Source organism: Equus asinus, chromosome 22, assembly GCF_041296235.1.
Source record: "Equus asinus isolate D_3611 breed Donkey chromosome 22, EquAss-T2T_v2, whole genome shotgun sequence".
Taxonomy (NCBI): Eukaryota; Metazoa; Chordata; class Mammalia; order Perissodactyla; family Equidae; genus Equus; species Equus asinus.
In genome coordinates this window covers 52,716,884-52,742,142 of record NC_091811.1, presented here as the reverse complement: position 1 = coordinate 52,742,142, position 25,259 = coordinate 52,716,884, and the positions used below count along the sequence as shown (strand labels likewise).

General features: G+C 46.2%; 2 protein-coding genes across 16 annotated transcripts; one reads left to right on the top strand and one right to left on the bottom strand.

Moving 5' to 3' along the window:
* The first annotated feature begins 435 nt into the window (after positions 1-435).
* CSRNP2 (cysteine and serine rich nuclear protein 2) lies at positions 436-15,443 on the top strand. Of its 6 annotated transcripts, XM_044755935.2 has the most exons (7): positions 438-575; positions 1,202-1,376; positions 4,964-5,088; positions 5,316-5,552; positions 6,625-6,884; positions 10,127-10,423; positions 12,037-15,443. In XM_044755935.2, the coding sequence occupies exons 4-7, from the start codon at positions 5,402-5,404 to the stop codon at positions 12,958-12,960; spliced, it is 1,632 nt and encodes a 543-aa protein (XP_044611870.1). In that variant the 5' UTR covers positions 438-575; positions 1,202-1,376; positions 4,964-5,088; positions 5,316-5,401; the 3' UTR covers positions 12,961-15,443. The 6 variants fall into 6 exon arrangements, with proteins under 6 accessions (XP_044611871.1, XP_014702889.1, XP_044611870.1 ...); XM_044755936.2 differs by lacking the exon at positions 1,202-1,376 and having other exon boundaries at positions 436-575; XM_070494992.1 differs by lacking the exon at positions 4,964-5,088.
* Positions 15,444-15,930: 487 nt separating this feature from the next.
* Positions 15,931-24,499, bottom strand: LETMD1 (LETM1 domain containing 1). Of its 10 annotated transcripts, none has more exons than XM_044755942.2 (9): positions 24,166-24,499; positions 23,264-23,415; positions 21,296-21,411; positions 20,604-20,686; positions 19,063-19,249; positions 18,838-18,939; positions 18,580-18,732; positions 18,086-18,182; positions 15,931-17,150 (listed from the first exon to the last, which is right to left on the bottom strand). In XM_044755942.2, exons 2-9 carry the CDS (start codon positions 23,268-23,270, stop codon positions 17,080-17,082), a joined length of 816 nt encoding a protein of 271 aa, XP_044611877.1. In that variant the 5' UTR covers positions 23,271-23,415; positions 24,166-24,499; the 3' UTR covers positions 15,931-17,079. The 10 variants fall into 10 exon arrangements, with proteins under 10 accessions (XP_044611877.1, XP_044611874.1, XP_044611876.1 ...); XM_044755939.2 differs by having other exon boundaries at positions 15,931-17,147; positions 23,989-24,479; XM_044755941.2 differs by having other exon boundaries at positions 24,096-24,479.
* Positions 24,500-25,259: the final 760 nt, after the last annotated feature.

Sequence of the window (25,259 nt, the reverse complement as noted above, 5' to 3'; positions counted from 1 at the left end):
CCTGGAGAAAGGAAAGGTGGTGCTTTAGAGGAGAATTCGTTTAATCATTGAAGATCTGTAGTTGAGGGTCTCCCCTCTTCCTCTTCAAAAGGCTGCAGCGGCGCCAAACTCGCTTTCCCAGGGTCCGCTGCAGCAGAGACACCGCCTCCTGAGCCCGCTTTTTGGCGAGTGTCGGCTTTGCGCCGGTCGCCGCCTCCAACTCCCGGCATGCCGCTGGGCGTGGGGCCCGCACGCAGACTCCATTTCCCAGCCTGCCTCCGGGCTCGGTCAGGACGTGCCGGCGCCTATAAGAGCCAGAGCGCTGCGGCCGGATCCTATTGTTAGCCGGAGCCGGGGCGGTTCTGGGTGGCTGCTGCCGGGGGCGCCCAAGTTGCCGGAGCCGCCCGCCCTCCGCCTCCTGCCGGCCGACCTGCCCACCCGCCCTCCCTCCCCGCCCTGCCGCCCTGGGAACTCCCCGACCGTCGCCGCGGGCCCGGGACTCGCTCTCTCCTCCCTCCTTCCCACCCGGGCTAGGGCGGCGGCGGCAGCGGGGGCGGCAGAGACCATCACGGGAGGAGGCAGCTGCGGCGGGGCCGGTAATGGGCCTGGGGGTGTGGGGCGGAGGGTGCCGCCTCGTCCTTTCTCGGGATCGGTCCTCAGGCGGCTCTGGAGGAGCGATCAACCCTGCGCCGCGCGGATGGAGGGGTCAGAAATGAGGGAGGCTCGCACGGGAGCGGTCGGGGGGCGGGGAGCCAGGGCGCCGCTGGGAAGGAAGAGTCGGGAGAGGCGTGGGAGCGAGGGGCATGGAGGACGCGGGCCCTGACTGCGGGGGCAGCTCGAGGGAGACCGATGTGCGGCTTGGAAGCCGGCAGGATTGCAGATGAGGGCTGAGTTCGGAATGGAGTGGAGATGATGTAGGATGGAGGGAAGTGAAGGAAGGGGAGGAGGAATAGAGGAAAATGTGGGAGGAGTGGTTGGGAATTTGTGAGTAGCAGGCAGGAAGGGCTGGGAAGGCTGGATAGGGGCTGCAGACGATTGGAATGAGCGGGAATGTTAGCAGGAATCAGAGAGAAATGGGTTCAACGGGGGTGTCCATTAAGGGGAACTGGTGACTTGACATGTCCTTTCAGCTCAGGTTGCTGATGTCTCCCATTTTTCTGACGTTGTGTGGGAAAACGAAAGCATCACTTGCCCTGGTTGCTAGCTTGATTTTTTTCCACAGGCCCAAACACGCAGCTGACTGCCATCCATCCCTTTTAGTGCCATGGTCTTGATTCATCCTTTTAAAGGGTTGTTTAGAGGGGCAGTGTGACACACAAACCGTTCTTCAATATGAAATGTTAGAAGTTATTCCCGAGAAACACAGTGTCCCCTTGTCCTGCTGTTTTCAGTTCAAGGTAAATCCATAGTTGATTCAAATTTTCCTTTTCTTTACTGACTTTCCATCTTGCAAATCTCCAAAGCCAGGAGGATGTTGGTGTGTGCCAGAGTTATAAATGACTGGATATCCTTGAGAGTTCATGGTTCCTGCAGCATCATGTTCCAGTTCTCCCACAAACATCTTGTGTCCTCTGTATGACAGTAGTTTAGACACAGAAAGCCAAATTCTAACCTTGTGTGAGTGAATGGGTGAAAACCAGGGAGTGAGGGTTGGAGGGGGGGCTTCCTTGAAATACTTAAACAGGATGTTTTCACTTGAGCACTTTATAAGTTCACGATCCTGGTAATCACAAGGACACATGGAACCATGAAATTCACAGTATTGGAGAATCAACCACATCTTATAAAAGGAGCAATGACAGGTCATTTTATTCAGGTTTATCGTAACACTTAGCAGCAAGCCTTCCTTCCTCTAATGCAGCTACAGATGGTGGCCCTGACGACCTTACTAGAGATTTTGGTCCCTTGACCTTTAGCAGAAGGTTGGGTTCCAGTTGAGTGGAGAAGCTTCCTCCTGTGAGATCTACCTTGTCTTATTCTTTTAGACTCATTTAAGAGAGAGGATTTTATTACCTAAAATTTGCAAATGTAATGTGCATCCACAAAACTGGGGCTGGGGGATTGGGACATCCCTCTTTTGCTAGTCTCATGTATGCTGGTTTTTTGTGTTTTGGGGTTGTTAAGGGAATTCTCACAGGCCTGAAAAGGCTTAGATCTAGTACTAAAATACACATATGCTGTAGATCTATTTTATTTGGTGCTGGCCTAATATCTTCTATATACTGTGGATCTGAATTGTTTCCTATACCTTTGGGAAATGTTCAGCTAGAAACACTTGAGAAGAGAGTGTAAGGCATGTAGCCAGAAAGTGTCAGCTGACTTTTCATTTTACTGGCATTTGAAAGCTTTTATAGAGGTTTGCATTATTTTCTCCAAAAGCATTTGTTGTTTGAGTTGGTCATTTTGACAGTTAACTGTTAGTTATGACCTGTATTGCCAGTCTCACCTCGATTATTGCTGGAAGGGTTTAAGTGCTGGGAATATAACTTATAAGTATTTCTCTTGAACACAGGCATTGATCCTCTGCCACTGAATAGCTGAGTAAGATGGGAATGACTGGTTTCTAATTATGGTTTGAAAGGAGGTTGGTTTGACAGATTGGAAAGTGTGGAACTATTCTAGTTGTTGCTGTTGCAGAGAAAGATCTCTTGGGGCCGCTGTGAAAGTGGGTGGAAGGTTTCTTGGTGCCCAGTGAACATCTTTAACGAGTCAGGTTCACACCAGAGAGTTGGACAGGGAGAGCTGGCTTGAAATTTAAACTTAGATTCGTTGTCAGGACAGAATTGATGGTTTGGTTTTTTTGTGGGTTTTGTTTTTGTTTTTGTTTTTATAATAGATCATGGAGTTACTGTCAGAGAAAGTGATGTTAACAGATCCTGGGTAGGGTGAAGAGAACTAAGAGAGTGTGCACATTATTTACACATATAGCCATAGATTATTCTCAGGCATTTTAAAGAAAATCTTTTTCTCCTAGGTTTCACATCTTTTTTTCGTTCTTACCTACCTCCTGTCATTGCCCAGAAACCACTATTCCAGAAGTGCAAGTGGGGAAGACATAGAAAAAAAGGGTGAAGGAGCCTGGAACAAGCAGCCAGCAATCCTTGCTGCAGCAGAGTGCACAAAAAGTAACCCAAAGAGAAATGATAGCCCTGAGGGCAACTGGGTTAAGACAGTGGAGACTCTTGATAATAAAGATGGTTTTGGACCAGACCCAACCTCCTGCAGGTCTTAAAGAGAAATATTCAAAGGGAACCCACGCTCTTAGAAGCAAAGGGACACCCGAAGAAAGAACAGAAGTGCACATTTGCTTCCCATGATGAAGCCCTGAGTGCTTCCAGGCTGAGGAGAGAGCCGCTTTCCTGGGAGCAGCACCACCTGGACCTCAGTTAAAACTGAAGCTGGACTCACGCCCTTTCTGAGAAAGCAGATTTTCAGCTCAGTCTGAGTTTTCATCTGGTTGATAAGGTTTTTAAGTGGGGAGGAAAAATGAGATTTAGTGGTCAACATTATTCTTATTTTTTTTAATCCCATCCACATAAGTACTCACTTGCATAGGTTCCCCTCCCACCCCAGTAATAGAATGAGAAAATTGTTAGTTAATAGGTGTCTTTAAACCCAGCTGAAATCTTAACCCATAAAAGGTCCTTGGCTCTCCTCATTTTTACCATGTCCTAGGAATGTGACCTCTGGGTAAGCTCGGTAACCTGAAGAACACAATTGATACTTCGGGCTCATTTTTAAATTTAATTATAATTCTTATCAAGCACTTGATTATTTTTTTCCTCCTTGGCCAAATTTATTTCAGGAATGTGCTTGTCTGAGACCTGTGATGGCTGAGGTTTCCTAAGTACATCTTGTGACTTGAATGCAGAATTTTGATGAGATCTGGTGAGATAGATTAGGAAGTATCTTTCTAAAGTACTTATTAGGTCTGGTTGACTGTGTAGAACCGAGCCAAGAGCAGGCCTAGTGCTTCCAGGAGACACAGTCCAGAAAGAAAGCTCTGGAGCCGGCATCTCTTGACACCACAGTATATTCTGGTAGCTGCTCTGCAGTAATGCAGCCCTGTCTTTCTGGGCAGTGTTGTTATTCCTGCTGCATAATTAGCAACTAGTGAGATCATAGTCTGGGGAGATTCTGGCATTACTGAGGCAAAGCAGGGAGGTTCGTATCATCACATGTGGCTCTGGCTCTCACAGCATTTCTGCCAAGCAGATTCATATCCTTGGGAATTTAGGTCCAAAGATGGAGAAGGGGAAAGATGTGTACCTGGAAAATGGACCATTCCAGCCTCCTTGGTTGTGTGGCAGCATGTTGAAAACACTGCCTACCATATTGATGTAACCAGAGTAAATTGTCACTTCGTTTGCTATTTGTTTTCCCCTTGTCGGTCTCTTTACAGAGGGCAAAGATTGTAAAGCTGTTTTCCTTGCACAGAGGCTAAGGATAGACCAGCCGAGCCCTGTGTTTTGGAGCAGTATGAGATGGGGAAAGATTCTGGGTTTTGAAGCCAGAGTAGGTTCTAATCTTCAATCCCTTCTTCAGAACCTAATCTGACCTTTTTAGGAGCCTGCTGAGACACTTTACATTTGTGAAGATCTGGATAAAGCCTTTCCCTAGCTGTCGATGTACTTTGAAATTGAGAGCCTAGAACGGTATTTCCCAAAGTGTCATTTGCCCCCTAAGGTACTCTGGAAAACAAAGGGTTCCATAATCAGGTGTGTAAAACCTTGTATTCTGTGTTTTCTCCCATCCTTCACCATGCTCATTAGCATATTAAAAGCCTCTAAGAGGTCCTCCCATAAGCATTTTGTAAACTATTTTGACACAGCAGTCCTATTTCCATGCAAAAGCTATTAATATCCATGGAACTAGTTTATTTAATATATACACTTTGGGAAATGCCAAGCTATATTTTCACCAGGAAAAATAATTGGATCCAGTCTAGGTTTAGGCACAGCCTAATTCTGCCTTTGATCCCCAGTCCCTCCTACTGGCCTCATGGAGAGCTCTCCTGTGTGATCAGAAGAGCAGCTACCGTTATCCCGGGGCTAATGAAGGCTAGAGCCCAGCTGGCTTGGAACCAGAGACCTTCACTCCACTGGGAAGGTGCTCCTGTTACTCATCTCATTATTCTAAGAGTGACTGAGCCTGGAGGGGCTGAGGGGAAATAAAAGTAAAATGTTGGCTAGAATAAGCAGAGAAATGACCTAGTCTCGAGAGACTGGACGTCAGTGCTGGCTCAGGCGCTTGCTTCAGTTGGAGAGCCTTGGGTAAAGACTTGGGAGGGGTCTTTCTGAGGACAGGAATGCTGATTCCTCTTTTCCCCTGGGCAGAATCCTAATGCACCTGGCTAATTGGTGGTGAGCAGGGGCTTTGGGGCCAACGTGGTGGTCTCCCCAAGAAAACCCCTTTGAAACCAATGGATGCATTCACGGGCTCGGGTCTCAAGAGGAAGTTTGATGATGTGGATGTGGGCTCATCAGTTTCCAACTCAGATGATGAGATCTCCAGCAGTGACAGTGCTGACAGCTGCGACAGCCTCAATCCTCCCACAACTGCCAGCTTCACACGTGAGTGAGCCGCTCCCTCCCCACCCACGCTCACTCACACTCATAGCCGGCCCCCCTCCCCCCCCAACCCATCCCCTCCCCCCCACCCCACCCCGCACAGAGCATCAGAGCCCATTGCAGCTCTCCTAACAGCGTCTTCTATTCAGCTTGGGGATTTGACCTTGATTGTAATCTTTCCCCCTCTTGGCTCACCCTTGCTCTGTGGAGGACCTCACTGCTCTAATAGCATAGAGTTAAGTCTGATATATTCTAGCTGACCTTTTACTTGTGCTATGGTTTGTGAGTTAGTGGACAACTGGGGCAACTCCAGATTTCTTAATTCTTATGGCTCAATTGGTTTCTTGGAAAGAACTTCTGATACTATAGATCAGGGGTTTCCTGTGGGCCAAATATGACTCACTGCCTGTTTTTGTAAATAAAGTTTATTGGAACACAGCCACACCCATTGTCTGATTGCTTTCATGCTAAAATGGCAGAGTTGAGTAGCTGCAGCAGAGCCCTTATGGCCTGCAAAGCCTAAAATATTTACCATCTGGCCCTTTACAGAAGCTTGCTATCCCCTGCTATACAACGCTGTCTAACAGAATTTCTGCTATGATAGAAATGTTCTGTATCTGCACCATCCACTATGGTAGCCATTAGCTGTACGTGGCTATTGAGCACTTGAAACGTGATTAGTGTAACTGATGAGCTGAGTCTTAAATTTTATTTCATTTTAATTAACTTAAATTTAAATTGCCACATGTGGCTAGTAGCTGCTGTATTGGACAGTGAAGCTGTATAGATTGTTACATCCTGAAAAGATTACCTAGAGATCCTCTTCCCAGCTGATGTCTAAAAATAGATTTTCTGGTCATCTGTTTGGGTAGAGTCAGTCTGGAGGCAGTGGTGTGGACCAGCTGATGTTCAAGGTCCCTTCCAACTGTGCGTTTATGATTTGAAAATTAGAAAGGTCCCTAGGTACAGGGAGCACCTTTGCAGAAGAATTGAGAGCCGAGATGGATGAGCAAGAACTGGTTCTCCACACAGGCCACCTCGGGGTTAGTAAAACTGCTCTGTGCTCCCTTCTCAGCCACCTCCATCCTGAAGCGGCAGAAGCAGCTGCGGAGGAAGAATGTACGCTTTGACCAGGTGACCGTATACTACTTTGCCCGGCGCCAGGGTTTCACCAGTGTGCCCAGCCAGGGTGGCAGCTCTCTGGGCATGGCCCAGCGCCACAACTCTGTGCGCAGCTATACGCTCTGTGAGTTTGCTCAGGAGCAGGAGGTGAATCATCGGGAGATTCTTCGGGAGCACCTGAAGGAGGAGAAACTCCATGCCAAGAAGATGAAGGTGCCTGAGGGGTCGGGGTCTGGGGCTTCCCATGTGCCAAGATGAAATGGGAACCATCTAGGTCTACTGATTTTTTTTTTTTTTTTGATTGTTGCCCTTGGCATGTCGAGATTCCAAATCTTTCTGTGAAAAGTCTCAGAAATGGAATCAAATCTCAGTCTGAGACACCATTCTTTTGTCTCTGGTGGGGAGTCTACCAGAGATAGCAGAATGGCTTCCCTAGAATTCCCTACCTTTGCCCCCTAAAAAACCCAAAGTTTTTTGAAGTTTAAAATGTGTAGGGCTGGCCCGGTGGCAGAGTGATTAAACTCGTGCACTCTGCTTCAGCAGCCCTGGGTTCATGGGTTTGGATCCTGGGTGCGGACCTACACACCACTCATCAAGCCACACTGTGGTGGCATCCCACATACAAAATAGAGGAAGAATAGCACAGATGTTAGCTCAGGGCCAATCTTCCTCACCAAAAAAAAAAGTTTAAAATGTGAATTCCTTAAGACAGTCAAGTCTGCCACCCCTTGAATCTGAGGAGGCACAGTGTTTGTTTTTTGTCAAAAGACTGTCCATTGCCCTGATGCACAGAACAGGTTTTGGATTTTTTACATTTTCTGAAAGGATCCTGCTGTTTCTATAACCCCCATTGCCTCTAGGTGATAGTCTTTTGTGTGTAAACAACAGCATTCCCAAATAGTTGTTTTGATTGTATAACTGTGGCTGCCCTCCATCTGATGCGTCATCAGCTCTTCAAGTGTAGGAGGGGAGCAGGGCTGGAAGAAGACCCATCTCAGATGGCTCTTTATAATAAGCTACCCATTTGCTCTGCTTAGCACTGCTTGGCACTCCACAGCCATAGTTTCCACCAGTCCGCAAAAATTTCCCCCCGAATTCCTAGTTCCAGATTTGGAAAAGGCTGCTGTAGGCCTGGCTAAGTTCCTTGTGGGCCCGGAGCTGACCCATATTAAAACAGGTGGCTGCGTGATTTCCAGGGTTGTGGGTGAAATCCTGATGAGACACAGCAGAATGCGGTAGGGTTGGAAAACTGGTGGCCGAGGATGCAGGCTAATTAGATCTCATTCCTTTCTCCCTTTCAGAGCTATGTCTACTTCCCTCAGCCTCCTCCTAAAGCCTTACACCTGTTTTTCTAACTAGAATGACCTTCGGGCTTCCCTTCTGTCTGAGGAATTCCATCACTGATCCTATCACCTTCCTGCTGCTATAGCAACAGCTGGGCAAATAAACACTCATTCTCATCATTTGCAGTGAAGGCCTTCTTCTCTTTCCCTAGGAGAAACCTCTCTCCTAAATCTGGTAGAAGAGTGGCCTGTCAAAACAGGATACCATCCTGGTCCACGGCCTCCCATATAGGAGGTGTGGGGACAAAGCCAGGCAAACTCAAGGCTGAGATAGCGGATTCCTACTTCGTAGCAGTTTGGGTGAGCAGCCGCAATCGTGGCATCTAATAATCTTTCTAGGTCAAGAGAAACGCCTTCCTCTGCCCTTCCCAGGTCCAGTGTACTCTTAGAAATTTTTCTTGTCTTCCGCATTCTAGAGGGGAGGCAGTTGGTCTCCAGAATAAAAATTTGGCATCTCCTGTATGTCATCTAATATTTGTTTTCCTTTTGGGCTGCCACCAAAAAAGGGAAAAAAGCTGCTGGTGCTCTGCAGCTTTAGTTACCTATAATTTTTCTAATACTTACATTACTTTTTAAATTTTTTTGGCTTTTATATATATGGAACTTATTATTATGAAGAGTATGAATTGGGAATCTAATAACTTTTTTCAAAAGAACATCCAGTTGTCCCAGTACCATTTAGTGATTAGGAGATTCTTTTTCTGACTTGAAATGCCAGCTCTATCCTAAGACATTAAATCCTCATGGCTCCGTGCGTTTCTTTCTATTGCATCTCTAATCTCTCTCCTTTGAGAAGACAGCAGGAGGAACGATGATTAGGAGGCCAACCCCGATAAAAGAGACAGGAGCAATCCCAGAGTCTGTGGAAAGGCCCCTTGTAGTTGGCCTGCTGGGAACAGAAATAATAGACGAGAGAACCCCAGAAGCACCACTTTATTTGTCTCCTCATTTCTCTACCACCTTCCCCAGAACGAACAAACAAAAAAACAGGTGTGTAGCTTAGAACCCAGGCCGATTGCATCACCTCTCTCCCAGGAGTTGTTCCTTTACCAGCATTACTCGGGCTGGCTGATGAAATAAGCCAAACCCTCCACTAGCCTGGCTTTCATCCTGCTGGTAGCTTCCAGAGCCCTGGGGCTTATGAGGCCTCGTTTTCTTTACTTGGATTCTCTAGTGAGTTTTCCAAACTCATTCAGCCACAGATTGTCTTTAGCCTGTCCTCCCACTAAGAGTCCCTTCCTTGGCTCTTTATCCCTCTTGGCCCAGAGACCCCAGGTTTCCGCCTGTAGATATTACACTCAGTATCATATAATGCACCTTACCTCACATACGACTCAAAAAAAGGATTGGGAAGGAGAAAGAATACTTTTCTACTGGCCGTGGGTTGGAAGCAAGGGCTTTCTTTGATAGCCATTAATAATTTGCTCCTATTTGTTCTCCCAAGAAAACGAAGCCCTTCTTTGTACGCCCAGGTAATCATTCACACCGTAGGGATTCCAGCTCATTGACAAAGACCTGGGAGCCTTGTACTACACTTTCATGTACTCTTCTTCCCAGAAGGTGGTTTTGGGTCCTTTGGGTACAAATGGAATGGTGTTTTGCAAGGTTATCTATACAGCCAAGGAACGTCCAGCCATTGACTTACCCCTTCCTCCCTGTGTTTGAAGGCATGTCAGCTGAAGTTAAGGGACACAAGGCTGGGAGTGGAGGGTATATTTGTTGGAATGGATTATCTTCTAGGAGGGAAGATGAGACAGAGGTTTTGAGAAACTTTGATCTAGAAAGGTGATGTCCCTTGTGTTAGAGCTGCATAAATCTTGTCTTTCTACTCTAGATTCTCTTGACCTACACTATCCAGTGTGGTAGCCTCTAGCCATATGTGGCTCTTTATACTTAATTAAAATTAAATAAAATTAAAAATTCAGTTTCTCGGTTGCTCTAGCCACATTTACAGTGCTCAGTAGCCACACGTGCTAGTGGTTACTACATTAGCACGGACATTTCCTTACTGCAGATGGTCCGGTGGGACAGTGCTGCTCTAGGTGCGCACTGTGAGGAGGCGCGTGCTGACAATGCTCTAGAAGCTAAGCTTTCCTTCCTGTCTCTTGGCAGCTGACCAAGAATGGGACAGTGGAGTCAGTGGAGGCCGATGGCCTGACACTGGACGATGTTTCAGATGAAGACATTGATGTGGAAAATGTGGAGGTGGATGATTACTTCTTCCTGCAGCCTCTGCCCACTAAGCGGCGCCGGGCCCTGCTGAGGGCGTCAGGGGTCCACCGCATCGATGCTGAGGAGAAGCAAGAACTTCGAGCCATCCGCCTCTCTCGGGAAGAGTGTGGTTGTGACTGTCGACTATATTGTGACCCAGAAGCGTGTGCCTGTAGCCAAGCTGGGATTAAATGCCAGGTCAGTCCAACTTGGCCTGAGATGGTGTATCTACACCAGAGTCAGGGGGATGTGGTCTGGGTGCCAGTGAACCTGGAGGCTGCCCATCCACGGGTGGATTGCCTGTGACTATAAACACTCCCCATTTCCACAGCCCTCCTCCACCAGCAAAGAAAACGAGCATGACAGGATTCTTAGGCTGTGGAGATACTGATGATCTTTTCTCTTTTACACCTCAGAAGTGATAAGCAGCAGCTGTCAGCAGATGGAGGAACAGGGGTTAGTAAGTTTAACATTTAGTAGCTGTTCCCTGAATAGTGGCTGATTTCTTGAGGTAAAGGAAGCAGAGAAACGAGGTAGGCCTTTAGATTTTATCTCGCAAACACGTACTTCACAGTACCTCCACTCCAATTTTGTAAAAATTAACATAGTTCTGGGATCCTCTAATTCAGGATCAGACTTGGACTGGCAGAGCCTAAATCCATAGTGTCCTAAAAGGTAGAAAGCATCATCCCCTAGCTGGCCTTCTGACAAGGGACAGTTTGGAAGACACAGCTCAACTAAAAACAGCAGTAGTCTCCCAAACAAACATTTATCTGGAACCTGTATATTGAGGGTGTGGATGCTGAGTCCTTGTGGTTGAACTTCTCCTAACCAACTTTTTCTTTCTTATTTTTAGGTAGGTATCAAATAGCTGTAGCAGATCTGGCCAAATACTGCTTTTCAGACTGAAGTCCCATAATGAATCAGTCTGTTGCACACACACTTGAGACCAGCCCTAAGACCTGGACTATCCCTAAGACCTGGATTGGGGAGTTCTTTATGTTGATACCGTAGGAAGACATTGTGTATTTGTACATACTTACTAGCTTTCTTGTGTTTTTAATTTTTTATTTTTGGTATGTGGGGTTTTTTTTCCTTTTTGGGATCCAAAAGGGAGATAAAGAGGTAGAAAGCATCTTCTTTCCAGATATCCCTGGTCTGTAAGTTAATTATCTTGGTAACTGCTTCAGAACCAAACTGGTCAGTCATCAGTGGAAAATGAAGCAGGTAGCGAAAAGCTGGCCATTCTTTTATTTGAACCTTCATTATAGCACCTTAGCAAACTAAGATACTCTTGCTTAGTTTCCCTAGAATGTACTGCTTTGGACTGCCTAGATCTTCTGCTTCCACTCCCATGCCTGTCACTGCAGAAGGCAGTAGGCTTGGGCCCCAGCCTCTTGTTTTCTCAATAAACCAAGTAAGTTCCGGAAAAATCTCTGAGGCACATTAATTTCTTCTGCTCAGAACAGTCAGCATTCAGAGAGCCATCTCTGGACTTTTTAACTACAAGGGCCCTTTGACATATTTTTGTCTACTTTTTGTTTAGAAAAGGAAACCAAAGCCCTAGAGAGATAAATGACTTTCTTGAGGTCACACTACTAATTATTGGCTGTGTTGGAATCAAAACACAAGTGGTGTGATAACTACCTTCTAGTGCTCTGTGAGCTCACGCTGCAAGTTTTGAATCGGTTGTTTCTCTTCTTATAAGAATACCTCAAATCCCAGCTGCCTGTGTTTGCCAGCCAGTCTGTTCTCTCCATTGTTCAGTCTGTTGGTCTCATCTTGCCTCAACCTCCTTGTCCCCTCCTCAGGTGGATCGCATGTCCTTTCCATGTGGCTGTTCCCGTGATGGCTGTGGGAACATGGCTGGACGCATTGAATTTAATCCAATCCGAGTCCGGACTCATTACCTCCACACCATCATGAAGCTGGAGCTAGAGAGCAAGCGGCAGGTGAGCCGCCCGCCAGCGCCAGACGAGGAGCCCTCTCCCGCTGCCAGTTGCAGCCTGACAGGAGCTCAGGGCTCTGAGACACAGGACTTCCAGGAGTTCATTGCTGAGAACGAGACAGCAGTGATGCACCTGCAGAGTGCAGAGGAACTGGAGCGGCTCAAGGCGGAGGAAGACTCCAGCGGCTCTAGCGCCAGCCTGGACTCTAGCATTGAGAGCCTGGGTGTGTGCATCCTGGAGGAGCCCCTGGCTGTTCCTGAAGAGCTGTGCCCAGGCCTGACGGCCCCCATTCTCATCCAGGCTCAGCTGCCCCCAGGCTCCTCCGTCCTATGTTTTGCCGAGAACTCGGACCACCCAACTGCCTCAGCAGTGAACAACCCATCCTACTTGAACAGTGGGCCTCTGGTCTATTATCAGGTGGAGCAGAGGCCAGTCCTGGGGGTGAAAGGAGAGCCTAGTACAGAAGAAGTCCCGCCCTCTTTCCCTAAGGAGAAGGACCTCAATGTCTTCTCTCTCCCCGTTACCTCACTGGTGGCTTGTAGCCCCACAGACCCAAGTGCCCTCTGTAAATCAGAGGTGGGGAAAACATCCACTCTAGAAGCACTAGTGCCCGAAGATTGTCACCCTGAGGAGCCTGAGAATGAAGACTTCCGCCCCTCTTGGTCCCCCTCAAACCTCCCCTTCCGCACGGACAATGCAGAGGGCTGTGTGGTGGAGAAGACCTCACCGCAGAGTGAGGACCAGCGCCCTGAGGACCCTTCCCTGGAACTCCCTTTGGCGGTGTGACCCGGGGATGGAGGTTCTGCCTCTTACCCAGTCTCTATTTATTCCCTTATTTTATCTAACACATTTCAAAACAAAACTGTAGAAGCAGCTGCTGCTCCCATGTTATTTTATTGGGGTCTTTGGGGAAAGGGTGGGAAAGGATTGTTTGTACAAGTATTTTTTAAAGGGTAAACAGAACCAAGGAGACCAGCTCCAGCGTCCTGGGGCACAGGAGGCTGCCCTGAGCTTTCTGGGCCATTGGAACAAAGAACTAGGATCTCACAGGAGAAGCTGGGTAATTCAAGCAGCTATTTATATAGGGACCAGAACACAGTAATTTGAACAGCATGGCAAAGGCCCTTCTCTCCCTGCGCTCCAGGCGGGGAACAGGCTCATTTTTCTCCGTGGTTGTTCTGATACCCTATTTTGGTGGATCATAGTAATGCAGTTGGAAATGTCACCTGGTCGAACCTAGAGGAAGGGGTAGAAGGGTCTCTGCTTCATTACAAAACCTCGAGGATTTATCAAAATTTAACCTGCCTTCCCTGGCCCCCTATTTGGTAAATAAGTTAATATTTGACATGTTTTTGGTGTTCTCTGACCTGTTCCCCACACTGGGGATTCCTGGTCTGTAACTTGAATTGTTTCTTTCTCATCTTCTTAGGTACTAGAGTTAAACTTGCCTATTTGTCTTTTCCCCCTCCATCCTTTTTCCTTTGAAGAAAAAGAGCTAGATTGGCCGGGGGTGTGGTACCAAGAGCCTGAGTCTTGTGTGTGTGTCAGGCAGGGTCAGGCTGGGGCTCACACATCCACAGGAGGCATGTGTGGAGCATTAACTGTGTCCAAAGGAGGCAGCAGGAACGGGCTGCTGTCTGGAAAGAAGATGACTTTATCTGTGCCATGCTTGCTTTTTCACCCAGGTTTTTCTTCCCCCTCTTTGGGAGATTTGAGCTTTAAAGGAAAGTAGGATGTGGCAATTCAATGTCACCAACTAGTTTTTGTTCTTTTTTTCTGTATCTACCCTCGTGGTCCTTTGTGGATGTACAGGGTTAGAGAGTCCTTATACTATTCCAGTTCACCCCCAAGAACTGCAAGTGTTTATTGGACCCTCCATCTTGATATATAAAAATTGGAAGCCAAACCAATTCTGAAATGCTGCTACAACTCCCAGGTTCCAAAGAATTCAAGTTCTGCTTATAACCTTTGAGGTCTACAGAGTGGGATAGCCACTCCATCAGGGGGGATTTCTGTTCCTCTTATGTCCAGCTTATGTTCCAGGATGTGCTCCACTGAACACTGAATTCTTTTTATTAGCAAAGTTATTTGCCTCTGTTTTCAATTGGAGGCAGTATCAGGAGAAAAACACTCTTCTTTAGCATCCTTTGTACCATGCTTCACTTCTGGTATGGTTTACTAACTGGGAAAGAACAAAGAGAAAAACTTCTTTTTTGGAGGGGGAGATAACTGTTCCTACTTATCTTGCTCATAAAGCCTTTTCTGGTGGGATATTAAGGCCCTGGTATCTTAAAACAACCTTTTTGTATGTCGCAGCAGCATTTCACCTATAAAATCCCTAAACTGAGCCTGAAAGGCCTTGTACTTAACACAGGTACATCTTTTAACCCATTCTGCCTCTCCTGTTCGTTCCTGTTTTTGCTTGGTTTTACTTTTGTGGGGGAGTTCTTAATTAAGTACATAGGTCCTTATCGCTCCCCATCCTCTAGCCTCAAAAAACAGAGTTGAGAGTCTTAAGTACCTGAGATCTAGATGCTATCCCAGACTGAGCTACACCCTCCCACCTTAGATGGGTCCCCTCAAATACAAGACTGAGGCTTTACTGGGGATTTGACTCTGGAGAAGAGTCTTTCTGAAAGTTTGTTTTGGAAGGGGCAGTGAGCTCTATACATTCCCTCCTTAGGAAGGCTCCAGCCTAATCTAGGAAGTGGGTTCCAGCTGCTCAATAAGAGACACATTAGCCTCTGGGATCAAACCAAGAATTTGAATCTAATTATCAAACTCATTGCCACCCCCAAGATATTTGATTTTTCTGAAAAACTAGTTTCCTAATCTAAGTCCATCCCTTCTACGATTCTGACTCTCACTGATCCCAAGCTTTTAAATGCTAAATATTAACATTTAGCATTAACTGTCTTGTCAAGCAAAAGGCCTTCTCTACCACCTAGTCCATCTCGTTTCTGGTGCTACCTGAGTTGGACAGAACTATAGCTCACAGTTGCTAGAAAAGCGAGGCCTCTGACCACAGAAGCAGAGAGCTTCAATCCCACTCAGTCTAGGCCTAGATGAAAGAAATGACTCATTGCAACTCTTACTATTTTCCAATTTCCTTTCTCACATACTGTACACAGGTAGTATTTTCAATGTGAATCCAAAGCTTGTCTGGTTCTCTGAAAATAATTTTTTTTTTTTTTGCCTTTTAGGTCTTTTACATTGTGATAATGCTGTATTTAAAGAGAATATTTAAATGTAATATTAAAGAAATATTCAAAAGAATGGTGTGTTATTCTTTATCTTGGCAGGCCACAATTCAGTTACTTGTTAGAGAAAGGATGCTTCTCCAGCATTATATATAAAACTAATTAGGCCAGTTAGAGATTAATGTTAACAACAGCAATGTTTTATGGTGGGAAAATAGAACATTCTCTTTGGAGCCTCAAGAGCTTGATGTGTACTATTTGCCCTTGTGCACCTCTTCGGCTGAGGCAGGCCTTGACCCTGCCCTGTTGGAACTTTCCCTTTCTGTAGTCCCTACTCTTGGGGCCCATTTTCTAATTCCATTACTTTATATATGTGTGAAATTCTCTATTCCTAGCTACCATCTTAAAATCCAGCAAGAGGATCAACTTCAAATCAGTTCCTTCATAACTTCCATCCCATCAGAAGGTGCTATTCTAACCAATTAATCTCCCCATTAGTTAGGTTATGTCAATCTTATAACAGGAGACTTAGCAAAATGATTAGAGTATGCATAAGTAATTTCCAGCAACTGGTTTCAGGCAGTCTTTACTTGGGTTCAAAAACAGTGCTTCATGCATTTACAATAAGTTACTACAGGTCACTGATGTACACAGACAAAAGCTAAACCCAACTTACTATCTTGACGCAGACCTCTCCTGGGCTGGGCAGTAATTAGTACCTTACAGGTTTGATCCATGGCCCAAAGAAGGCAGCCACTGTCAGTTACAGCTGGATTGCTGCAACACAGTGGAGGTAGCAAAGAGTTTAAGATCCACTGGGGCTGTAGCACAGCCCAGAAATTAAGACAAGGAGAGCGAAGCCTGTAAACGCTGGGGAAGGGGTCAAGAAGCACTTGTATTTCCTTTTATCTTTTCCATGAGAATGTTCCCATAAGTTATTCACTAAAAAAAAAAGTTAAGGGGCTGGCCCCATGGCATAGTGGTTAAGTTCAGCAAGCTCCGCTTCAGCAGCCCAGGTTTGTGGGTTCGGATCCCAGGTGTAGACTACACCACTTGTCAGCCATGCTGTGGCAGTGACCCACATACAAAATAGAGGAAGACTGGCACAGATGTTAGCTCAGAGTGAATCCTCTCAGCAAAAAAAAAAAAATTTAAAGTTAAGGTGTTCAAAGGATTTGAAAAGGAAAGAGAGTGGTTAGCTCAGTGAGGAAGACAAAAAAAAAACCCTATTTTTGGTCATATCAGAAAGGATTGAGGGGAGCATCAAAACACTCACATGGATGCAAACGCTCCAGTTTAACTAGTGCTGTTCTCCTTACAAGCCAGAAACTGTCTTTAACAAAAACACAGCTGGGTAGAATATGGCCATGGATAAGTCCTAGGCCAAATGAGGATTCCCACCTGGGGCAAAAGCTCACTTACTGGCATCTGAACTTAAAACATCACAGTAAGTGCTCGGTACAGAGGCTGCTGCCAGCTCCAGATAATTCTGAGGAAGCTGGGGTGACACTTCACATGGGCCGCCCCTGGGAACAGGGTTTGTTTCAGTTCTGGCTCCCACGTGGGTACCAGTGTGAAGCCTGCAGCACCTGCTTCTCTGCCTCCCACACACCTAACAGTGCACACACTTTGCTGACAAGTGCTGTTTGGTCCCACGCTGCTGTACTACGTGACTGCAGGACAATGCCATCTGCTCCATGTCCACTCAGCGCCTTGTCCCAATGTAGTTGGTGGAAAGCAGGACCACGTTGTGTAGCAAAAGGGACAGCTCAGCTTCTGAAAACACCATCAATGTTAATGGTTTGGCCAGGGAACAGTTTCCCTTCTAAGCACCTTGGTGTACAGGCCTTGAGACTACAGGTGGGAAGCCAAGTGCAGAGAGGTGTGACATTAACAGACTATTGTTCTCAAAGTTCCCCTGCTTCATTCCAGTCCCCATAAGCATGCTTTCCTTTCCTTCCACCCTATATTCATATCTACTCATCCTCATTTCTTGATTTCTTCATGTAATGGCAGTAGAAAATTCAGAGATGGTAATGGTACTAAACACCACTGTCACCCTTGGGATTCTTCTGGTAGAAACAAGTGCTCTGGGGACATTTCTCAGCTCCAAGGAGAGTAGGCCTACCCTGCTATTCACAGGCTTAGAAAGCATCACGGCCCAGCCAAAGGTTCCAAACAGGAGCCTCACAGGCCAAACCCACCCTCAGAGACTCTCTGTTTAGCCAATTGAGTGATTTTGTTTTGAATTGGAAGGCCTTTAGTCTAGTGCTGCTCTCCTGGAACAATTCTGCTTTCCCCCTCCACAGGACATTTGGAAATGTCTGGAGACATTTTTGGTCGTCAGAACTGAGGAAAGGGGGTGTGACTGCATGTAGTGGATAGAGGCCAGGGATATCACTAAACATCCTATGAGATACAGGATAGCCCCCACAACTAGCATCACTAGTGCTGAGATTGAGAAACTCTGCTTCAGACTAGCATGTTCTCACTCTCATGCTCCCACAAGCCCCACTACTCCCTCTTGTCTTGCCGAGTCTGCTTTACTACCTGCCTAGTTCCGGTAGGCTAGTGAGGTTGTGCCCTTTCAATTAGACATTTATGCTAGATAAGGGTCTTACAGTGCTTAATAATTGACTCCAAAATAATCTTAGAATAAAACAGAAAAATGACTTGGATTTTAGTGGCATAAGCATAGGGATTTGTCTTACCTTTCAGGCTGCAGGAAATCTGCAGCCATTCTCCCAGCCAAGTTCGACACCTGTCTTCAGCAACATGGGTAGAATTCAGGCCACGAAGATAACAAGCCTGTATCACTCAGAAGAGAAACGGTCCTTAATTATCACAGAGCGAGTATGCCAAGGAAGTGTAAATCAACAAATATTCCAAAATCTCCTTCAAATAAATTACAACCTCATCCCCACAAGAACCCTTTCAACATGGCAATCTGAACTATGATGGACAAGATTAGCAAAAAGGCCTATATAATCTAAAACAATGGTTTTTGAAGGGCCAGAAGAAACATAAACCAAAATTACTATGGGCAATTTCTTCCCATGAGTTAAGTTCACTGAGAAGAAAAGACATAGAAATGAGATGAGAGAATAAAAAACTTTGGCTTCGCTGTAACAAGCAAGACAAGGAGCTCTCTCTAAGCTCAGAAGCCCACCAAGGATGGAGGGTGACACTGCAATCAAGCTCTTACCGATTTCACTTCCTGAGCAGTCAGCTGGCCAATCCCCAGCTTTGCCAGAGCCTTGTCCAGGTGGTGAATCACAGTGGTATGAGTCTTTAAACGGTGTCTCAACAAGAGAGGAGGCAGATACGGTGTGAGAAGCATGGCTCGACTCAAGGCTTTCTGTGACACAACAACACAGGAGGAGAAAGCCATCAAAGAATTACCATAAGCAAACACGCGAAGCAAGGAGAGGCTGCGGAAAAGAGAAAGCCTCAAAGTGCTCACCATTTGCAAAGCATGGAGTTGGTTCATGCCCAGAGGATAGTTAGAGAAACAGTTTCTCAGAGCCAGGATATCATGTACTGCTGGGTGGGTGCCATGCTGTATCTTGGGAGAGGTAAGAGATTGGTAGATGTTAGGAAGGTCCTGACTAGCCCTCTTAGCTAGTTTTAGTGCAAACTGGATCTAACAAGATTCCTAGTTTGCAGGAAGGGTTAATTGGAGGAATACCTTGGTGCACAGCTCTGCCATATGCCACCGGAGTCCTGCATCAGAAATGAGGGGGATAACCCTTTCTAAACAACAAAGAATTTCTGGGTGGGACTGCTTCCGGAGAGCATGATAGATATCTAAGAAATCAATTTGTTGCTTTGGGGTCCAGAAATGTCGGATCAGAAGTTGCCTAGGAAACAGGTACCTAGAAGGAAAGGGAATTACAAAGTCACTTGCTGAAAGTGGCATCTTTCAAAGTGAGCTAAGAAGAAAGCATTTGGCAGACGCGAATACTAACTAGGAAGAAGAGATGGGGGCCCTACTTCCTTACCTCACTGTTCTTTTTTTGTGAATGAGTCGCAGACCAAGGTTTAAAAATACACTGAAGCACAATTTCAAGAAACATTACTGAGGTCCTGTGAAAAGCAGAAGCAGTGGAACAGCCTTGCACGCAGCATTCTGATACAATGACTCCTGAACTCATGGATGTGAACAGCATATTTGGGACAGAGCTGGAGAACTGCAGACAGAGCTGGACACTGTGTGTGATGCTGAGAACCTCAAACTGTAGCACAGGCTTCATGTGTGTGCAAAATAGAAGAGGCAAATTTGCCTTTTAATTCATTTCTCTACATGTGTGGTGGTGTAAAACCATGGCCACAAATTCTCTGGCACTCTTCCTATTGAGAAGTGAGGTCTATGTTCCCCTGCTTTTTAAATCTGGGTGACTGATTCAACCAACAGAATAGAGCAGAATGAGTCTTGTGACCTCCAAGGCTAGGTTATAAAATGCTGTGCAGATTCCTATTTGTTGGAATGCTCCCTCTTGGAGCCCTGAGCTGCCATGTAAGAAGTCCCACTACCCTGAGGCCACCACATTAAAGAGGTCACGTGTAGGCACTCTGGTTGACAGTTCAGTCTTCCAGCCATCCCTGCTAAGGCACCAGACATAAGAGTGCCTTAGACCATCCAGACTAGTCCATTTACCTGCTAAATAGCACTGTCAACACAACACGGAAGAGAAAAACCAATCACTCACCTACGCCCTCCCCAAATTCCTGACCCAGAAAATCAGGAAAATGGTGGTTGTTTTAAGCTGTTAAGCTTTGAGGTTGACTGCTACACGGCAATAGGTAACTAGAACAACAGGCAAGGTCACAGCTTACAAGTGTCACGTTTAGATATAAAGTAAAGCAATAAAGATTTTTGTTATCAGAATATGAAATGCATTTCTCTCCTGAAGCAAAATTTGTCCCAAATTGGTAGGCCTCTCAGGGAGTGGGTTGCTGCCTCTCAGGATGATGGAAAAGGTCACTATCTTATTGCACATCACACAGGGGCACCTAAGAGACAGGCAGAGTCTAGGCCACCTGCACCTACAGCTGTCCCAGTAACTCAGGGGTTACTGAGCGGCTTTCATGAACCTTGGGCTAACTGGAGCAGAAAGTTTGATAACCTCTGCCTCACTTCTAAAATACAAGGTTCTTCTTAAAATAATTTGTAATTTTTAAAAATCTACAGGTCTTCAATATGCTGGGGACTCAGAAGTCTGTACTCACATTAGCAAGAAGACCAGGTAGTTGGCAAAAGGTGGAATGGAAATAATACCTAGGAAAAGACACTTGGTGACATCTCGACGGAACTAAGCAGAAATAAACACAGATGCAGTTTTAATACAAGTAAGTTCTTAATACAATGGACAATCCCTCCCCGCCACTGTGCAGTAAACTTCCATCATAGCCCAGAAAAGGATCAAGGTTATTTCTATCTTCCTCATTGGTAAGTTCTTTGAGGACAGAAGCCCTGATTTGCTCACTTTTGTATCCCAACTAAAGTCTAGTACAGGGCCTGACATCACACCAAATCCCTCAGTGAATTCCTCTGGATTTAGAGAATGGGTCCTAAATTCTTACTCTCAGCTTCAAAACTACCCATCAAGTCACCACCAAATACTACTTTCTTGCTGCCTTTTGGATCCTTGCAGATTTTTATATGTTCAGAAATGAACGGATTTTAGTATTTACAACTTTTATTCAGTAAGTGTGCCAGAAACTCCATGGAGCTCTGCTCTGGAGGGCTACACTCTGAATGAACCCATTCTGACAAATAATCTGACGTTCTTAGTTCAATACTTTGATCTCATGGCAAAGAGATCAGTGGAGAACAAGATAGGAAAGAAAAAAAACTTGCGATCTTGGTTAACTTTAGTTACTTCACCATGAACTTCTGGATATCTGCCCCCGGCCCATACCTGTCTCAAATGCTCCATCTCCCGGTATGAAAGTTGATGAAACTTTATATTGTGCTTCCACATATTTGTCTTTATTCTTCTAGCCTTTTTGGCATCAGCCCATAACATCTGCAATCCTGCCTCATTAAAGTAGAGCACAGAGTATGATGTTATCCCAGGTTGAATCTTACCGCAGCCTCCTCCTCCAGGTTCACCCACAACACACACACTGGTCACTCCCCAACACTACTCAAAATCACAGCTTTAAACTAGGTCACTTGAAACTCTTGTGAAGCCAACTTATTATCTTTTCTTTTCATCCTGTTCTCCCCCAGCACATCATCTCTCTTCCAGCCATGTTGGCCTTCTGTGATCTACTACGGAACGGTCTCCCTCTTCTGGTTCATTACTCATTCCCCTCCTAAAATAAAAATTCAAAGCTCCCTAACTTCACGAAGTCTTGCTCAATAAACCTTATATATTCTCCAACCAGGTATTAACTTATCTCCTTTCTATACAACACTTTTATAATTACTGTAATTCAACATATATCTACGATTGCCTTTTCTCTTTATAATAATTCTTACATTTATCTAGGACTTTAAAAATGCTTTCATATTTATGAACAAAATGATACAACATCTAGGTTGGCTTCAAAATAATACAGGAGAGGGGCTGGCCCAGTGGCATAGTGGTTAAGTTTGTGTGCTCTGCTTCAGCAGTCTGGGGTTCATGGGTTCGGATCACAGGTGCAGACCTACACACTGCTCATCAAGCCATGCTGTGGCAGCATCCCACATAAAACAGAGGAAGATTGGCACAGATGTTAGCTCAGGAACAATCTTCCTCAGGCAAAAAGAGGAAGATTGGTGTGGATGTTAGCTCAGGGCCAATCTTCCTCACCAAAAAGAATAATAATGATAATGATAATAATAATAATACAGAAGGCGAGTGTAAAAATTCAATAAGATTGGCAGCCATGAGTTGATAACTGTTGAAGTGAGGTTAAGTAATGGAAATCCATTATATTATTCTCTCTACTTTTGTGTATGTTTAAAATTTTCCATAATAAAAGCCTTAAAAACCAACCAACCAAAATGCTTCCAAATCCTTTTCTCACTTGATCTGGTTATAAACCTGGAAGCAGACAAAGCAGCCATTCTTATCTCCACTTTACAGATTTTGCAAGTCCATAAAGCTAGTAGTAATTATGATAATATTCAGAGCTGATGATGTGGTAGTTTATTGTAACTGGTGTTACGGTAAAGTATACAGTAAAATAATAGCTATAGCTACAGCTACTCTTAACCAGGCCCTAAGTACTTTACATGTATTGATTTATTTAATCTTCACAACCATGTGGTCAATAGGTAGGTTCTACTATTATCCCTATTTTAGAGATGAGAGAACCAAGGGACAGAGAGGTTACGTAACTAGTCCAATCACACAGCCGGTGACAAGCTGGTGTTTGAACCTAGGCAGTCTGGCTCCAGAGTGGACATTTGACACTACATCATCTCCTAGTAACTTGCAGAACTCTTGTTTGAACCAAAACATTCACAAACCAAGTATATGTAGTGCTATTTCCACAACATGCTACTTAGCATAGATTTATGACAAGCATTAAATCACATTTTCTTATGGGCCAAGTCAACTGATAAATCACAGGGCAGATCTGTGCAGCCATAGATCCCTGCCCTGGTGCATGACAAAGAATTTCTACTATAGTCGGATGTGTGCTTACAAAAAGTGTAAAAATACCTATATTCCCTCTGGGTGTTGTCAGAAGTCGTTTCTCCTAATATCTTTCTAGAAACATCCTCAAGAAGTGCTGACTTATAAGACTTAGTTTAATGCTCAAGTATTTATGAAACAGAATAATTCCAGCTCACACCCCCATAGAATAATCTGTAAAAGATCCTACTTCTTCTAACTCTGACATTGCCCAACAGCTGATTCAAGGGATTTCTATTTTAGTTTTGTTTTTACCTTTCATGAAGATTGTGTACAGGACATAGAAGCGGGGGAAATGACGACCCAAGAAACGATGGTATTTCCCATTAATCACTTTTGTCTTGGTTACCACATAAGAGATCAAGTTCTTCACATCTGTCTTTGGAGAAAGGTGAAGCTTTGAAGACCTAAAAGGAAGATCAAAGAGACAATCTGGGAATCAGTCCTGGAAGCCCCTTCACACCTGGGGTCGGTCCCTAATGTAGAACACTCAGCCTCGGAGATGCACGCTAAGACTTGAAACTTCTGAAATCCAAGGAAGATCTTGGGATCAAGGAGAGAGAAGCAATCAGACTGAGAAAAACAGATCAGGCCGACGAGAGGCCAGGCAGGAAGGGACGTCGAGGAGTGATAACAGTCTGCAGAGAGCGCAAGGCCTGAGGGACAACTGGAGAGGCAGGCTAAGGCCAGAGAGAGGCGGCGTCCAGGTATGTAGCGATAAAACCTGAGCTGAAAAAGGGAGGCTGACAGATGAGCTCAGGACACGCGGGGGATTCAGACCATATGGGGCACTGAGAATTGAAAGGGTCAGGAAGCCAGGTCACTAGCGGGGATTGGAGCGCGAATTCTGAGCAGAAGAATAAAAGTCCCGGGGCCAGGGTGTGGACCCCTGAGAATTAAGAGACAGCATGCAAAAATAAGGCTGAGACACTGGAAGGGCCTGAACGCCAAAAATGCTTTTCTCTCTCCGGGTCCCTCACCCAGGGGCCCCCCAGGCCAGGCCAGAGCGAACGAGTTGCAGCTTCCGGGTGACATAAAGTCCAGGGGTGACCGCCGAACCCCACAGAGCGGCCCGAGCCCAGCACACCCTGGAGAGCGCCATCTTCACAGCGAGGGCGGGGGAGAGGAGAAGAGGTCATCTTCGGGTCAGCGTTCACCTTCAGACGCATTCGTCCGACAACGCATGCGCCGTTTCCTGAGCGCTGATTGGTAACCGCAGACCGGGGGCCTCGCGCTACCCCGGCGGGGAGCCGACGCTTACACCGAGTGCGAAAGGACCGGGATTGGGTGCGGCCGGTACTTCCTGGTTTAAAGGCGCCGGAAACGGGCTGTCCCCGAGGGAGCGAGGGTATGGGTGCGCGGTTCTGTGTTTGGGCCTGAGGATGTCTCCTCTTTGAGGGTCTAAGGACCACCCCCTCGATTCCCCAGGGCCTCAGAGCTTCCCAGCGCCGCCCTTGCCCCTCTCCGTACCCTGGGCTTCCGGGCCGGGGCGTGGTGGCTGGCAGATGTCGGTTTGGCAGTGCCCGGGGCCACGGCGCCTCCTGCGGGCTGGGAGGACCCGCGGCGCCCCCTGGTGCTGGCGGCCGGGCCGGGCCCTGTCCTTTGCCAGCCGCGGTGAAGGCGGCGAAGATCGGAGGCCTGGGAGCGGCCCCTGTGCGGACTAAGTCCGCTTTCTCCTGTTGTAGGCGTTTCCCAAACGAGGTTTGTGGGACAGTGTCTTCCGTTAAACGCCTGCTGAAAGACCACGCTCCGGTCTCAACTTAAATGTCACTTTTCTGTGACACCTTCTCTGATCAAAAGGACACACATTTTCTCCCATCGCCCTGTGTGTTTTCCGTATAGCGCGTACCGCTTCCATCGTTTATACATGCGTCTCCTTGTTGGGCCGGATTCCTGAACCAGACCGAAGGCAAGCAGCTTCTTGCCCTGTTCGCTGCTGTACCCTGCCCCCAACACTAGGTGCCATGCCTGGCTCATAGTAGGTGCTCAATGAACATTTTTAATGAATTAATACCTGAAACCGGGAGGGATTCCCAGAAGTGGCACTTGAGCTGCCTACAAGAGTTAACAGTCCTGTAGAGTACATCAGTTACCCTCCATGGAGGGCAGTAGAAAGAGCATCCCGTTTGGAACCAGGGGATTTGGTTCCAACATCGGCACTGCTGTTTCCTTAAGTGTGTATGTGACCCTGGACTTGTCATTTTAGCTCTGAGTTTATTCCCTCTGTAATAGTGCTTATTTTGTAAGAGTT

Coding starts and splice junctions, on each gene's coding strand:
- CSRNP2 (XM_014847403.3), top strand. CDS start 5,402: ATGGATGCATTCACGGGCTCGGGTCTCAAGAGGAAGTTTGATGATGTG. Junction 5,553..6,624: donor CACAACTGCCAGCTTCACAC/GTGAGTGAGCCG, acceptor CTCCCTTCTCAG/CCACCTCCATCCTGAAGCGG. Junction 10,424..12,036: donor AAGCTGGGATTAAATGCCAG/GTCAGTCCAACT, acceptor TCCCCTCCTCAG/GTGGATCGCATGTCCTTTCC.
- LETMD1 (XM_014847410.3), bottom strand. CDS start 24,110: ATGGCGCTCTCCAGGGTGTGCTGGGCTCGGGCCGCTCTGTGGGGTTCG. Junction 23,416..23,988: donor CTGGCCTGGGGGGCCCCTGG/GTGAGGGACCCG, acceptor TCTTCCTTTTAG/GTCTTCAAAGCTTCACCTTT. Junction 18,940..19,062: donor TGGCAGAGCTGTGCACCAAG/GTATTCCTCCAA, acceptor ACCTCTCCCAAG/ATACAGCATGGCACCCACCC.